Here is a 15,616-nt window from a genome sequence, read left to right as displayed (position 1 = left end):
ATGTGGAAAAGTTAGAGATTGTGATTGATGATTATAAAGATTGTGAATAATTGTGACTATGAGGTAGAGATCTCACATCTTACAGGAATGGTTGTGGTTTCAAAGTCTAAAGTTATCCAGGGTGGAAGCACATGATCTGCCAGGATAGTGTTTTGTTAAAGGAAAACTAAATCTGCAAAATCTTACCAGACACTGGTTAGTCTTGTGTGTGTGATGTGTGTGTCTGGTGCTGCTCCTCTCCAGCCTGTGCACCGCCCCTCCCGTTCTCTGAGCTCCGCCCAGCTGCTGCACTCCTTCAGCAGCGTTCCAGCCTTCATCATCTGTAACATTGTGCTGATGAAGGGCCAAGGCAAGGTGGGAATCACACACTGCTGCAGCCTCACTGATGCACTTCAGCCCCCCCCCCAACTATGCTACCAACAATATACTTGTATGTGGTTTTAAAGAGCATTTTTAGACTTTAACTCAAGGGTTGCAAAATTCCAAGAATTTTCAAAGTTGGAAACTTGGTGTAGAGGCTGATGCACACCTAAAATATTTTTAAAAAAAACAGGTGCATTGGAGCATGGGATTGGAGTCAACAAGGAAAAAACGGTCTCCCGCACACTGTCCAATCACTTGCAAAAAACTTTATTATAAAAGAAACGTTTCGGTTCTCTGGAGAGATTTTTTTCTCTGCTTGAAAAAGGTCCTTAGGACCGAAACGTTGTTTTTTTTATAATAGTTGGGGGAAATGCATTGTAGCATAAAAACAACCAGATTTAATGCAAGGAAGCACACTTGTTTTTTTATCATTTTGAATAGGACTGTTTTTTTTTCTTCTTTTTTTGTGGTCGGGAGGGGGGGCAATATGTTTTCTTATTCTTTTTCTTTTTTGCATGGATGTCTGCTTATGACAAAACAACATGTTTATATTTATGTTTGTATATGATACAGTTTGTTTAACTTACACAAACTTTCCAGTTAATTCCATACATTCCCAATATTTCCCACAATGCATGGAAGGTTTTAAATTTGAAATATTTCCCAGCTCATCATATTTACATGTGGATATCGAGTCTTAGTTGTCCTCTGTCTAAATGTCAGTGTCAGAATGTTCCTTTAGTCATTATTGTGTCAGTGTTAATGTGATTGTCTGTGTTGCTGTTGTCAGGGTCTGGGCTTCAGTATTGTGGGTGGGAGGGACAGCATGTATGGACCCATGGGGATCTATGTGAAGACCATTTTCCCCGGCGGGGCGGCTGCTGCTGATGGAAGACTACAGGAGGGTGAGCACCAACAGAAACACTTAACCAGTGCTTTAACCTTATTAGTGACAGACCATTTCCATAAAGCTGCTGCATACTAATACTTACTAATTACTGTGACAGTTTAGCTACAGTACCACTCTTTTATCTTTAATCTGCCATGTAGTCACATGATTATGCAACGCTTTATGGTGTTTTAAAATATTTCAGTGTAACTGTACATTCAGGCATCTGATCTGTGTGTGTGTGTGTGTGTGCAGGTGATGAGATCCTGGAGCTGAATGGAGAGTCTCTACCTGGTCTGACTCATGATGAAGCCCTGCACAGGTTCAAAGTGAGTCAATAAATGATTTGTGTATTCAGGACCATGTCCCACTGATGATGTTCATTGAGCAATGTGAAAATAGACAAGGAGGGGAAGAGTCTGTCATGCAGTCAAAAGATGGCACCACCAATACATTATACAAATAAGTATAACGTATATGTAAACTAATAAATACAAGTTGGTAATTATTCTTGTGGCGACAAAACTTTGTTCTATCTTTTGCATTGTACTTGTAGTTTTTAATATTTACCCAAGTCAAACTCTTCAATTATGCAAGAACAGTACAACTCCCACTTAATTACACAGTTAACAAAGGACTGAGGTAAGAGAATAACAACAGTAACTAAACAGGCAAAGTAGTAAGTAATAAAGACAAACAGATAAATAATAATAATAAAAGAATTATAACGGGAAATAAATAAATTAAAAAATAGAATAAAAAAACAACAACATTGTGACACGTGTAACTAAGACATCTTAAACATTGTACCTGGATGCTAATATCGATTTACAGTTGAACCAGTTCAAGGCTTACAGAGTCCACAGCTGTTGTGGTAATATTTCTTTATATCCAATAAAAGGTTGCCAGATCTTTTAAAATGTGTCATATCTGTTTTCTATGACATACAGTAGGTCATCATTTCTGATATCAATTTTGATATAGAGGAAGGATTCTGACTTCCAGGTTAACGCGATACATTTTCTGGAAACAGAGTTCTGGATCTAATGGAATGGGTACTGTATATCCATGATTTTAGTCAGTGTGTTCCATATATAATACCAAAATGTAGTAACTTTAGTACATTACCCTATGCAATGTAGCATGGTACCCTCAGCAATACCACATCTGAAACAGATATTTGAAATTGTAGGACTATACCAGTGTAATATTTGAGGGGTGTGGTAAAGTTGATGAATAAAATTGTAGTTGACCAGTTTAAATCTGGCATTTCTAGTGGCAAATAAGCTGTTTCGACATAAGTTAGACCACAGTTCCTCATGTATTGTAAATTCATGTAGAATTGATTTGTAATATGAATGATGATGTCTTTGTGCAGCAAATCAAAAAGGGCCTCCTGACTCTGGTGGTGAGGACCAGCCTGCGTGTGGAGGCCCTGTGTGGTCAGGCCCAGGTGGCCCAGCTGTGCCGCTCGCGCTCCCTCAGCTCCACCACAGGAATGGCCAGGATCAGCGGCGACATGGGGGACAGCAGCTACCTGACCAGCAGCTGCAGCAACACACTGAGCATCCCCGGGCACGGGCAGCCCGCCAAACCCAGAGACCGCATCATGATGGAGATCGTCCTGCAGAAAGGTTGGCACGCTCATATTTCCTCAATCTGTTCTTCATGATAAAAGGTTTTTCCACTTTCAGTGAACCCTTAAGATGTTTTGAGGGAGTAAAAACAGCAGTCCTCTAATGATGGTGGGTTGTCCTTCATTCGTATGCATCATTTCCAGAGGTTGGTGTTGGTCTGGGGATTGGACTATGCTGTGTGCCGTCTGGTGACGGATGTCCTGGGATCTACATCCACACCCTCTCTCCTGGATCTGTAGCACATATGGATGGTAGACTCCGGTAAGGAACCATGTGCAGAAGATAGCTGATCTCACAAGAGTCACTTTGCACCAGATGATCATCATTTGCTAATTTCCATCCGCTGACACCTGATTTGACTTTTTTTGTTTTGTTTTTTTGCTACTTTTATTCTCTCTTTTCAATACAAAAACAGTTCAGTAATAATCACAGTGATAAAGTATTTCAGTTTTTTTCTTTTTTTTTCCACAACTGGAACTGATCTGTTCATTTGTTTCTTCATAATTAATTATCATTTAATTGTGGGTTTTATAATATAAATAATTGTATTTTATTTTCTTATTTATCTGTACAGAAATATGCTCTTGTATAAAAGAAATCAACACAAACAGATATCTTCTCTAAATAATTGTTCTCTTTAACAAAATATTTTCGAAAATAATTAATCCAAATGTTGTTTTTTCAGTTATTGAATCATTGAGTAAAATTGAGTGAAAAAGTTAAATGTGTAATGATGATGATTTATATATACATAATATAAATCATCATCATTACCATTTCTATTATACATATAATATATAATTTGGCCAGAGAATTATGGGGTGCCAGATCTAAAAATGTAAGGACAATGGTACAGTTGATATAGTTTGACTATTTAGCTTGCTTTCTTCACATTTAGCTGATGTAAAATCAACATTCAAATGTTAAATCTAAATCGGAATTTTGAGCAAAATTCAACTTTCCAATTTAGATTTGCACATTTAGTCATTTACATTTAGATTTAACACGTTTTCCATATACACTATTAACTTCTTCTGAAATGAGAGAGCAATGTATGTGTTAAGTCTTTTGTTTCTTTTTTCTCCTCTCACAGTTTTTTTCTTTCCTCTCCAGGTGTGGAGATGAGATAATGGAGATCAACGACACAGTGGTTTACAACATGGCGCTGAATGATGTCTACACGGTCCTGAGCCAGTGCACACCAGGTCCAGTTCACATCATCATCAGCCGCCATCCAGACCCCAAAGTATGCAAAGCCTCCACCTCATGTGTTCTAATCATTGTCAAGCAATGTGTCTTAAAAAAGAAACTTGTACTTTATATTTAATATAGAAACTACCATCAGTTTCAAGTGTAGGTAATCTGAGGTTGTAGATGAGAAAGGTTTCAGTTCCAACAGTCCTGTCCTCAGCCGTACCCACCGCCCTGAAACTGAGTCTGACATGTAACAGCAGAAAATACTTTTAATGCACAGTGTGTAACTTCAGCCTCTAGAGGTCTCTCAACTAAAACTATACCAAAGGAAGGAGGGCCAGACCCTGTGGGATCATGGGAGTTGTTGTCTTCACCACAACTAGCAGCTACTTCTCTAAGCTCCTCCTAGTGTGGATTCCTCCAGTGTCAGTGGTTCAGGAAATGAAACAGACCTGATGAATATACAGAGTGAAGCAGTTTCACATGAACTCTGTGCACATGTACCCCCTAATTTGTTTTTCATACCCCTTGACTTCAATTGAACCTTTCACCTTTCTGCTACCATCTCTTGTGTTGGGGTCTGTTTTTACCTGAGTCTTAAATCAGCTATAAAACACACTAAAAACTATTATTTATCATCCCATGTGTTTCTCATCTCTTGGTTACGTTGTTAGGCTCCTTATCCATGAAAAGGTTGGTTTTGCACTTATGATTTCAGTTTTAACTTGTTCTTATCATTGTAACTGGGTCAAAACCAACCCTTACAACACAAATGTCATCATTTTAACCAGAGCATATTAGAATTTTGTGAAAAAACTTTTTTTTTTTTTTTTGTTTAAAGCAGAAGTAAGCGATCCGGTGGTTTTGGCTAACTTCTTGTCAGCCGATGAGTTAGCAGTCCCCGCCCTCGTCCCTACGTCACCACATTCATGTGCATCCCTTGGCTGCACACACAGAGAGGACTGCCCCTTTATGCCGTTCTCTCTCCTCATTGGATAAAGGTTGTAGGATACAAGGAAAGTTTTCTCCTCGGCTACAGCAGAGCAGAGTGACTGACAGACCCGTGTTTCAGACCAAACACTCTATAAAAGTGATTGCTGTTGGAAGATAGAACTATTTAAGACTTATTAACACAAACATTCCGCTTACTTCTGCTTTAAATAAAGGTTCTTGACAAAGTCAAAAAGCCTTGATGCAATAAACAAATTTATATGGCATTTTTACGCATTCAAAACTTAAAAAGGGTCGGTGGCGACCCTAACACAAGAGGAAGGTTAAGGATGACATGGTCATAACAAAGTGGTGGAAACACACACGTCAGCAGCAGATGCTCATACTCTGTCTGTGTTCCAGGTGTCGGAGCAGCAGCTGAATGATGCCATCACTCTGGCCGTGGAGAACAGCAAACTGAGGAAGGATAAGAGCCAGTGGAGTATTGATGGTAAAATCTGTATTTGTTTTTTTTTTTTTTTACAGGGACATTCCTTGTAGGGTTAATGGCTGCTCTGGTTCTCATGGAGCTTGTTCTTCCTCTTTTTATGTTTTCATGTGTCTTATGTCGTCTTTCATGCAGCCAAGAGTTCTGAAGTTGTGCTCCAGTGATTTTGTCTCACATATAAAACAGATTTATTAAAGAATGGCCCCATAGTTGTAACCATAGCAACTTATCTTCTAAAATGCCACTGAAGACAACAACAGTAAGGTGACCTTCATTTGTGAAATCAGTGGGGGGGTTTTATAAATATTCCCAAAGCCATCATCCATCCATCCATTATCTTCTACTTATGGGTGGCAGCAGGTTAAACAGGGACATCTCTCACCATGGCAACGCTTTCCAGCTCATCCTGGGAGATCCCAGGGCATCAGCTGCACTTAAATCTGAGCAAGATGAGAGGCCTCATTTTTTTATCCTTTTATCTCGAGATAACAGCGCTTTGTTTTGTCCAAATCATAGAATCATATCTATTATCTATCTGGTGATTGAAATATTTTTTACATCACTGAGATATGTAGCCTATCAGCTCTAATTTTGTTATCTCTTTATCTCAAGCTGATGAAGTAATTATTTCTTCATCTTGAGTTAATAGTGAAATAATGAGACAGATTGTTCTGTTGTTATAAATTGACCTTATCTCAAAACAATGCAGCTTTAAATTGTTCAGATTACAGAATAATTATCTAACTGTAAGATAACAGAGCTTTATTATCTTTATTAAGGCCCCATGGCATGAAAAATGTGATTGTGGTTATTTTTTCATGCTTGGGGAGGTCTCTGGGCCACGTATATACTGCCCCATGCATCAAACTGGTCATAAACGGAGAAACACACACTGCCCATTTGTAGGAACATTCTATTTAAGACGAGCAGATAGCACTTCCTCCTTTGTGTGATGTCACACACAAGGTAACTCCGCCCACCGTGACCAGTTTTTTTTTTTTTTCAATTTTTATGAATGCAGCTTAGGTTTCAGTTGCTTGCCTGTGATTGGCCCGACCACATGTCACTCAAAAACAGTGAGCCAATCAGAGGAGAGGTTCTCATTCTCTCTTCTGATTGGCCAAATGATCTGTGCCTGGTAGAGCTCCAGAAAGAGGCAACAGAAAGGGGCAGTATAAATGATATTAAGCAGATTACAGGTACTCAAAACCAATGATACATCTTGTTAGGGATATCAGCAGGTAAATAAACCCAGAGAAAAGTGCACAGCATGGGGCCTTTAAGATAATGCGACAAAAGAGAGTGGCATTTGTCAGCTTCCATATATACAGTATATGTCAGTGATTGTAAACAGTACAAAGTCCATTAATATATCAAAAATACAAATGCACACCGAACAACAGAGATCAATAGAATGATGGAGGGGCCCATTCGGTATAATCTTATACTTTACCAGTATGTAATATCATTTCATAGTGTTATTATTCAGTGGGCTCAGATGTGTTGTGTGTTGTGTGTTCCAGGGCTGCGCAGACTGGAGTCGTGCAGTCACAGCCAGCAGAGATGTGAGCACTGTGTGGAGAGGAGCTTCAGTCAGCTGACGGTCCGACGGCCACAGAAGACCATGACGCGCTCCTGCAGCGACAGCACCAACACCTACCCCTACAACCACTGCCTGGCCCTGCACAACCTCCACAACACACACCACAACACACACCACAACCCCCCGGCCCGCGTCCACAGCCTGGACACGCCGAAGGTCAGAAACCACAGGTCACACAAGGCTCACAATACAAGATCTGAACATACAGGGCCCTAGTTTCTTAGACCAGGTGAAGTCTAAGTTCAGCGCAGCTTCGCCACGCCAACTAGGCGTGTCCAGGTCCATTTCGCAAGTTTGCTGGACAGCGCAGTCCGACTTAGACCAGCGCAAGCCCGCCCCTCGTCCCTCCCACCGGCGCAAACGGCAAAGGGGGAGGAGAGAGGGCGGGAGGGAGACAGGAGGAGGAGAAGTGGGATTAACACAGCCGATTCGGATCTTCACCAATCAAAGGAGCTCCTCTCCTCACCTTTAACTGCGCGGCGGGCGATGCGCGCTGCAAGTTTGTCATTTTATACTTTGACATGGACGGAGGAGACAGCGACGCCAGAGGCCGAACCTCGGAGGAAACAGCTGTTTCCCCGGAGGTCCGAGCTCAGAGTGACCGAATAATGAGTTTACTAACATCCTTAACCAGGTTTGATCTGATACACTGAGAACCGGTGCTCAGTGTAGCCTAAGAAACAACAACTAATAAACTAATGAAGAAACTCATATTTATTCATTTCAATTTATTATTCCCTGTGTAAGACAGATGAGAGGTGTACACTAATCACAACATAAACAAACATGCGGGATGAAATCAGCGTAAAGGACGCTCTCTCTCTCTCTCTCTCTCTCTCTCTCTCTCTCTCTCTCTCTCTCTCTCTGTCCGTCTCTTTTTTTCTCTTTTTTTTCTGTGATAGAGATGCTGAGTATAGGCTATATACTGACTATCTGATAGCGAGGCTGTTGTGGTGGACTAAGAGAGATGATGATTTGTGTTTTGTTTTTCAATACGGCTGCGTGATGCGGTAAATAAATAAATAAAGCGATCATCACAACGGCAGTGCGTAGTCTCAACACGGCAGCGACATGCAGTCATCCACCCTCAGTCCTGCTTGGGACATCCACAGCTGCTTTTCAGTGCCAGTTCGTCCCTGCTGTGTTAATTCAGGTGGAGTTTCCTTTACGCACCGACAGCCTTTGATCTCTGCTTTGATCTGACGTGACGGGACAATCTATATAGATATAAATCCACGTGTTGATTCCGTTAGTTGCATTAAATAGTGGTTATTGTGGATATTTATTGCATTGAAATGTGTCTGGAACTGTGGAGATCTGCCTGTGAGGTCTTGATGACGTGTGTGCACTGCAGGTCAGTCAGCCAAACTTCCACTGCACCTGCTGCGCTTCGCCCTGCGCTGAGAGTAGACCTGGTTGGAGGTGGCGAGCTTTCAGCGCAACCTCGGCGGGACATTTTTGCACAAAACTTCCACTGCACCAAGCTGAATCTGTGACGCCTCCCCCTGCTGCGCGGCCACGCCTATCTCAGCGCAGCGCGATCTGCCAATCTTCCAATCTGACTTTGCGCTAGGCTGCGCTGGTCGAAACTTGCATTAGACCGGCTGCACTACCTTGCGCTACCTGCGCTGCGCCAAGAAACTAGGGCCCACAGTGTGTATTGTAATTGTTTTCCCTGTGCTAGGCTGTTGATATTATTTATTTTTTTTATTCAGAATTTATCTATGTGTCTTTGTCTTGTAGTCTATGACTGACACTTGGTCTGAGAACAGACTGTCTGTGCCTGTGTATCCTGATGACAAGTATAAGATCCCATACAACTCTCCTGCTGCCAACCTCTCCAGTCAGCAGGCCCTGGATCTGGCCTTCAGGGGTAACAAGGTACCACCTCCCTCCATCCACACATCCATTTATCCATCCATCCATCCATCCATTTATCCATCCATCCATCCATCCATCCATCCATCCATCCATCCATCCATCCATCCATCCATCCATCCATCCATCCATTTATCCATCCAATCATCCATCCATCCATCCATCCATCCATGTATCCATCCATCCATCAATTTATCCATCCATCCATCCATCCATCCATCCATCCATCCATCCATCCATCCATCCATCCATCCATTTATCCATCCAATCATCCATCCATCCATCCATCCATCCATCCATGTATCCATCCATCCATCAATTTATCCATCCATCCATCCATCCATCCATCCATAAATCTAAGTGAAAGAAATTGAGGATGGAAATTAGCTGATGCTATAATCTTACATATCTACATAAAAGTGTCTATTGATATGTACTGTCCCCTAATTTTTTATAATCAAAATAAAATAAATACAATACAAACACAATTTAAGGTAGAATGAGCAATTCTTATCCAATGACATCCCTCACCATGGCAACACTTTATTAATGTTTCCCTCAGGCAACAAACCACTTTTTTCGTGCTCACATTGCCCCTTTAAATTTTGTGTCCTTTTTATATACACAATATACTTAGAAAGTAACATGACAAGTCTGTGACCAATGAAATGTGGGGCTGAAGTTTGTTTTGACTGTTTCTCTGGGGTAGAGTCGTCCTGACTGGAACTTAACCCAGATGGGACAAAATAACACACAGAATAAAACAACACAGAATAAAACAAAAACTGTGTTTCCCCCTAAAATAAAAAGTCATGCCATAGAGGGTTAAGGCAAACAGTGCGGAAAAATAATCTGAAATTATGATAATAAGTCATAATTCATAAATTCTAACTTTAAAGCAGCTTAATGATGTAAAATGTTGAGAGAAGAAAATAGGAATTTTTATCACACCATGGGTGTGATATCACAGCATCACAGTTTCAGCCATAACTCATTGATTATACCACAATTTAACCACAATTTAAAAAATCTTATGGCCTTAGGGAGAGTTTGTCACCATACTTCCTTTAATTCCAGGATCAGACTTCATAAATTCAGGCCAATTTTAAGACCATTTTGTCGTGGCTGGCAAAGACCCAGCCGGGAATGACGAACAGACGTGTAGTGGTCTCTAGGACGCTCCATGAAACCCTGAGGAGAATTCTAGCATGTTAGATTTTTTTGCATTTCCCTAACTCCTGAACCGTGATGCATTGTTTACACAGTTGTATTTTAGTTCGCTTTATCTAAAATAGTGGTTTTGAGGTTTCCACATTCCTTACTGTACAAGTTCTCTCTGAAGAACAGACAGTCATACTGTCCTCTTCACCAGACCCAGGAACAGCTGCATGATCGTTTTTCTTGTTCTTCTTCATGTCTGAGCAAAAGACCGCTAGCATCACACACAGCAATACGGTAGTCATGACTGACAGTCTGTTAGGTATGTTTTTTTGATGACCTATGAACTTGCGCCAGGTCATGATTGATGATTCAATGACATGGCCAGAATTAATTTCTGCCTCTGTTAGTGTCTAATCTGACATGGTGGCCATCATGAAAGACAAATATAATCAGGTAGTCTGATCTTGGCAAAACCTAGCATCCAACACTCGGCCCTGTCGTCATCTACAAACCTCTGTTCACTCACAGCAGACTGCAGGACGACTACACAGTCAGTGGAGCGTTTCATGTCCAGATACACTGTGTCATTTCTGTGATTCTCCATGACACAGCAGCTAAACACTAAACACAGGCTGACACGATGCTTCACATGGTTCACTCAGTTCACTCAGAGTTTAACGGCCAGTCTGACGGACATGTGACTTTCATACAGACGTCGTGTGAGGGGATGACTCCAGCTACAGCTCATCAACATGTTCACTTTCAATAGCCATTAGTACATTATCTCATGTATCAGGGTTCCCACATGTCCTGGAAAACCTGGAAAATGGTTGACCAATTTCCCAGTCATGGAAAACACATGGAAATTGAGGGGAAAAAAGTAAAATGTCCTGGAAAAGCTTGAGTTGTCCTGGAAGATTATTAATCACATGGTGACATCAGCTACCAGAGCTCTATCTGACTTTTTCAGACCTCACCAAGGATTTCTTTTCCAAGAAGTGCCAAGTGAGAAAACTAGAGACTTTGAGTTGATAGTCAGTATGTTTACATGACACTTGAGAAAATCGAATTATTGCCTTAATCCGACTATAACTGGACAACTGAGTGCATGTAAACACATTAGTCCGACTAATATCGGAGTTCTCCAACTCCAATTAAGACACCCAGATAATGCAAATAGAATTCAACTTTCTCCAGCATGTATACGCCTTAATCAGAGTATAACTGGACAACGCATGTGCTCATGCTCCACATCCCCCACACTGGTGTAAGACCCCGGAACAAAAACATCCAAGAAAGCCGGTCGCAGAAGCTACTGTTGTAGCGTTACAGCGTTCTTGTCTGCCTCTTGAAATCACCAGGACCACAAGGGATAGCGTGCACCTGATCTGCACAATAAGTAACGCGCACATTACGTATGAGATGAACAAAACTGCACGATTATCCATCTGGCTGTTGTTTCACAATGCTGGTCTGCCGCCTGGCTAATATGTCCACAGGAAAAGGTTCCGTATTAACCCGCTAAACGCCGCGTATCGCCACCTGGTGTTGAGGAGGAGGACACGTTTTCGTCAGTTATTTAATTTTCTCAGTTGCTTGTAAACTGGAACAAGGACAGAAGTCTGATCAGACTCCAAAATTGAATTTTGAGCATAGCTCGATTAAGCTCTGGATGTAAACGTAATGAGTCATTACGTTTACATGCACTGTAAATGCTGTAGCAGAGAGCTGTAGTGGGTGTGGTTTAAAAACAAAAACAACATGTTTGCATTGTTTTATGATAAATTTGTCTTAATTTCTAAGCATGTAAGGGATTATTTCATAGATAAGTTCGAGCTATTGACTGAACACCTTTAAATCAGACTTCATGGGAGAGATAATGAGACAGAGGGATACACATAGAAACAAACTGGTTTAATGTACAAATAAGCAACAACTGTCAAAAAGACTTCACCAAAGCATGAATGGGACGGGGGGGATGTATTAGTGTATGGCATGATAACATGTCTGTCAGACTGTAGCAAGTGAAAAAGTACTGGGAAATGATTTTAAGAAAAGAGTGGGAACCCTGATACTGTTACTACCACAATACTCAAACCCTCCGTTGTGGTGATTCCTGCTCCAGCAGCAAGATGGTGGAGTCATTCTTTTTCTTTTTTTTATTTAACCTTTATTTAACCAGGTAAAGCTTATTGAGATGTAGAATCTCTTTTTCAAAAGCGACCTGGCCAAGAGGCAGCAAAATCACAATTTCAAGCAGTAATACAGATAAATAACAATAGTTCAATAAATAAAAAAATAAAAAAATTATCAGGGATAGATTAAAGGAGGTGCAACATCTGATTTAAAAACAGTGACAGAGCCCAATGCTTCCGAGTTCCTTAGTTTTAAGAATCTTAACAAGGTTATTATTAAGTAATTCATCTTGCAGAGAGTTCCATGCAGAGGGGGCAGCAAAACGAAATGCCTTTTTCCCCAGTTCTGAGAAAACACGGGGTACAGTTAGAGTAAAAAAGCCAGTAGAGCGTAGCCTGCCCTATAATGTCCATGATTCCTAACAAGGTGAATACCGAGATAGGATGGGACCATCCCAAGTAGAGCTTTATAAATAAAAGTCAACCAGTGAGTGGATCTCCTGACAGACAAGGATGACCATTCCGCTTTTTTGTAAAAGGTGCAATGATGGGTCAAATTTTTGCATCCAGTGACCCATCATTGCACCTTGTATTCTGGCTGGAGATCATCACGTGATCACAGACACTTCAGTCAAACACTGACTACTGTGTGTGTGTGTGTGTGTGTGTATAGTCCATCTGCAGGGTGCGTGCTACTCCACGTTGGTACTGCTGGCCTCATGATGTGACCAGTGAGGAGGGCTACAACGGAGACTCCAGCGGCTCCAGTAGAGAATCTCCGGTCAGAGATGAAGGACTGGAGCCGTCGTCACACACCAGCTGCCAGGTAACTGCACTCTGAACACAACAACAGCCCAACAACACTGTGAACAGAGTCTGAATTCACTTCTCACATGGAGGATGTTGAAAGTGTCCGACACCCTCAAAAGCTGTGAACTGAGTTTGTTTCACTTCCTATCTGACGACTGTCTCACTTGCTGACTGAGTCGCTCCCTGAACTTTCTTAGTACTGATCATGATGTTTCTCTCTGAACTAATCCTACTGTACTTCTCGCTCCTCCCTTTCTACCGCCTGCAGTTCTTCAGCAGCATATACAAGGCCTTGCAAAAGATCCTGAGGTTATTCTTAAGGAATGTATGTGGAGTGATGTGGCTCTGACTGTTTTGCTGGTGGAAGCATGTACTGTATTCATTTTTGCCTTTTTATGATTTTACCTCATGTAAACCTGTTCACTCCCCAAAAAATGTTCTTTGTGCTTTTTGGTGCTGCTCTCTAATGAACCATCTGTTATATAGATTTATAACTGAGGGGTCAGATCTTAATTGTGTTAATATTTCCATTTGTAAACTTATTGTCAAATGTAAAGAGTGATGCTTTTATAGAGTATTTATATCAATTTGTTGCTCTTGTGAATGGCTTTTACATTATAGATAACAGGGGTGGACAAACTTTTTGGCTCAGGGGCCACAAAGAGTTTTACATTTTGACAGAGCATCAGATGGATGGAGAGTGTTTGTTTGAACTAATATTAAAGGGATAGTAGCATTTTTTTAAAGTGGGGTTGTATGATCTACAAATAGCCCTTAAGTACTTTAGTTCCCGCCGATCAGCAGTTGATTAGGTCCAAATAAAAACGGCGTTTTTCCTGCACTTTAAGGGGCTGGAAAAAATTATATTATAGCGAACAATGGAACTGTGTATTTTTTTTCAGGTAAAACCTCTTTTAGGCCACGAAAATAGGCCGTTTCTTTGGGTCTGTTCACAACACTGTGGGCCGGATTTACTAAGGTCCCAGATAATGGGCGCTAAATTGTTTGCACCCGCTAAAATATTGCGTGTTTGGTTAGTGCACGCAAAACAGGTGATCTACTAAGAGTAACCCACTAAATGAAAACACGTGCAAACCACAATATGTAAATGAGGGTTTTGCGCGTGGTAATCGTTTCCGTCATGGAGAGAGTGGACAGAGAGCTGGACGGACGAAGGGACAGAATGACATTTGATCCGATGCATACAATGACAGCATGTGTGTTCATCTCTCTCACGCTCTGTTTAGATTAATAAACACAAATCGCTACAGGGCCCAACTCGTCATATAGTGACGAACAGGCAGCAGTTGCAGCGACAATCACACACCTATAATATGTGTGTGTGTGTGTGTGTGCGCCGCCCATGATCCAGTGGATTAATAGAGAGCTCAGGTGGGACACACGGATCTAAACGCTCTGACCACTGACCAGAGGGATCAAAGACGGGTGAAGGCAGCAGCCAGGTACTGGAGAGGAGAGGAGAGGAGAGGAGAGGAGAGGAGAGGAAAAGAGAGGAGCGCACTGCAGGACAGACGTGTGACGTGCGTAACGGCGCGTAAAAGATTTTTAACACGGCTGAAAAACTGTTAGAGAATTACCCAGACGTGAGGAAATGCAGAGATGTAAGATCACGGGGCTCTGACAGGTATCAAATCAATAAACGCATACGTTTTTGGCAAAGTTGTATCAGTTAGTACATGGTTTTCAGACGTGGTAAATAAAGACGCAAAAACAGCCACCTCAATCTCTTCCTGGTTTGGTAAATCACATTGCGTGCGCTAAATAAATCGATTTGCATCTACTCCTCCCAGTATTTTGCACATTCTGGCTGAAACGCCCATATTTACATATTCATCAAGGCAAACACGCTAAATGGATTGCACGTGCTATTTTGCCCATTTGAGAGACGCAATCCTCGGTGCGTCCGGTTAGTAGATCAGGTTCCACATGTGTTTGCGCATGCAATCACGTTTGCACACGTTTTAATACACGCAAACCTTTAGTAAATCCCGCCCTTTATGTTGTAAATCTCTGGGCAGGGCTATGGGCTGGTGTTGCTAACAGGAGGAGTGCAGAGAGTCTTCTACTGCAATTAAAGTACTTGGGGGCTATTTGTAGATCATACAACCCCACTTTAAAAAAATGCTACTATCCCTTTAATGCAAGTAAAAGCCATTATTTGAAGTAAAAGAAAACTGATATTCAAATTACAGTACATCCAGTTTCAGTGAGAGCAGTGTTGTTGGTTAACCCTTTATTGCCAGTGCATCAAAGTTTGCTGTCTTTGCTATCATTTTGACTTTTTTCTCCTTTTTTTTGAGGAACTTATGTTTGTTTTTGTTTTTTATATGAAACAGACAGACAGACAGACAGACAGACAGACAGACAGACAGACAGACAGACAGACAGTCAGTCAGTCAGTCAGTCAGTCAGTCAGTCAGACAGACAGTCAGTTGTTTCAGAGTCACCAGTTTTGATTTAGATTATGTTTGGTGATGTTTGCTGCCG

The 15,616-nt window shown here is 41.3% G+C and overlaps 1 protein-coding gene across 1 annotated transcript in view; it reads left to right on the top strand.

The window, feature by feature from the left end:
- il16 (interleukin 16) overlaps positions 1-15,616 on the top strand; it is a 42,720-nt gene that overhangs the window by 9,554 nt on the left and 17,550 nt on the right. Inside the window, 10 exon segments of the mRNA XM_083998238.1 lie at positions 244-354; positions 1,154-1,268; positions 1,508-1,581; positions 2,631-2,886; positions 3,033-3,150; positions 4,003-4,135; positions 5,437-5,515; positions 7,045-7,280; positions 8,868-9,005; positions 12,972-13,124. Of these exon segments, the coding sequence (XP_083854364.1) occupies positions 244-354; positions 1,154-1,268; positions 1,508-1,581; positions 2,631-2,886; positions 3,033-3,150; positions 4,003-4,135; positions 5,437-5,515; positions 7,045-7,280; positions 8,868-9,005; positions 12,972-13,124 (1,413 nt within the window).

The sequence above is a fragment of the Trachurus trachurus genome (genome assembly GCF_905171665.1).
Source record: "Trachurus trachurus genome assembly, chromosome: 3".
NCBI lineage: Eukaryota > Metazoa > Chordata > Actinopteri > Carangiformes > Carangidae > Trachurus > Trachurus trachurus.
This window is presented reverse-complemented; position numbering and strand designations above follow the sequence as displayed.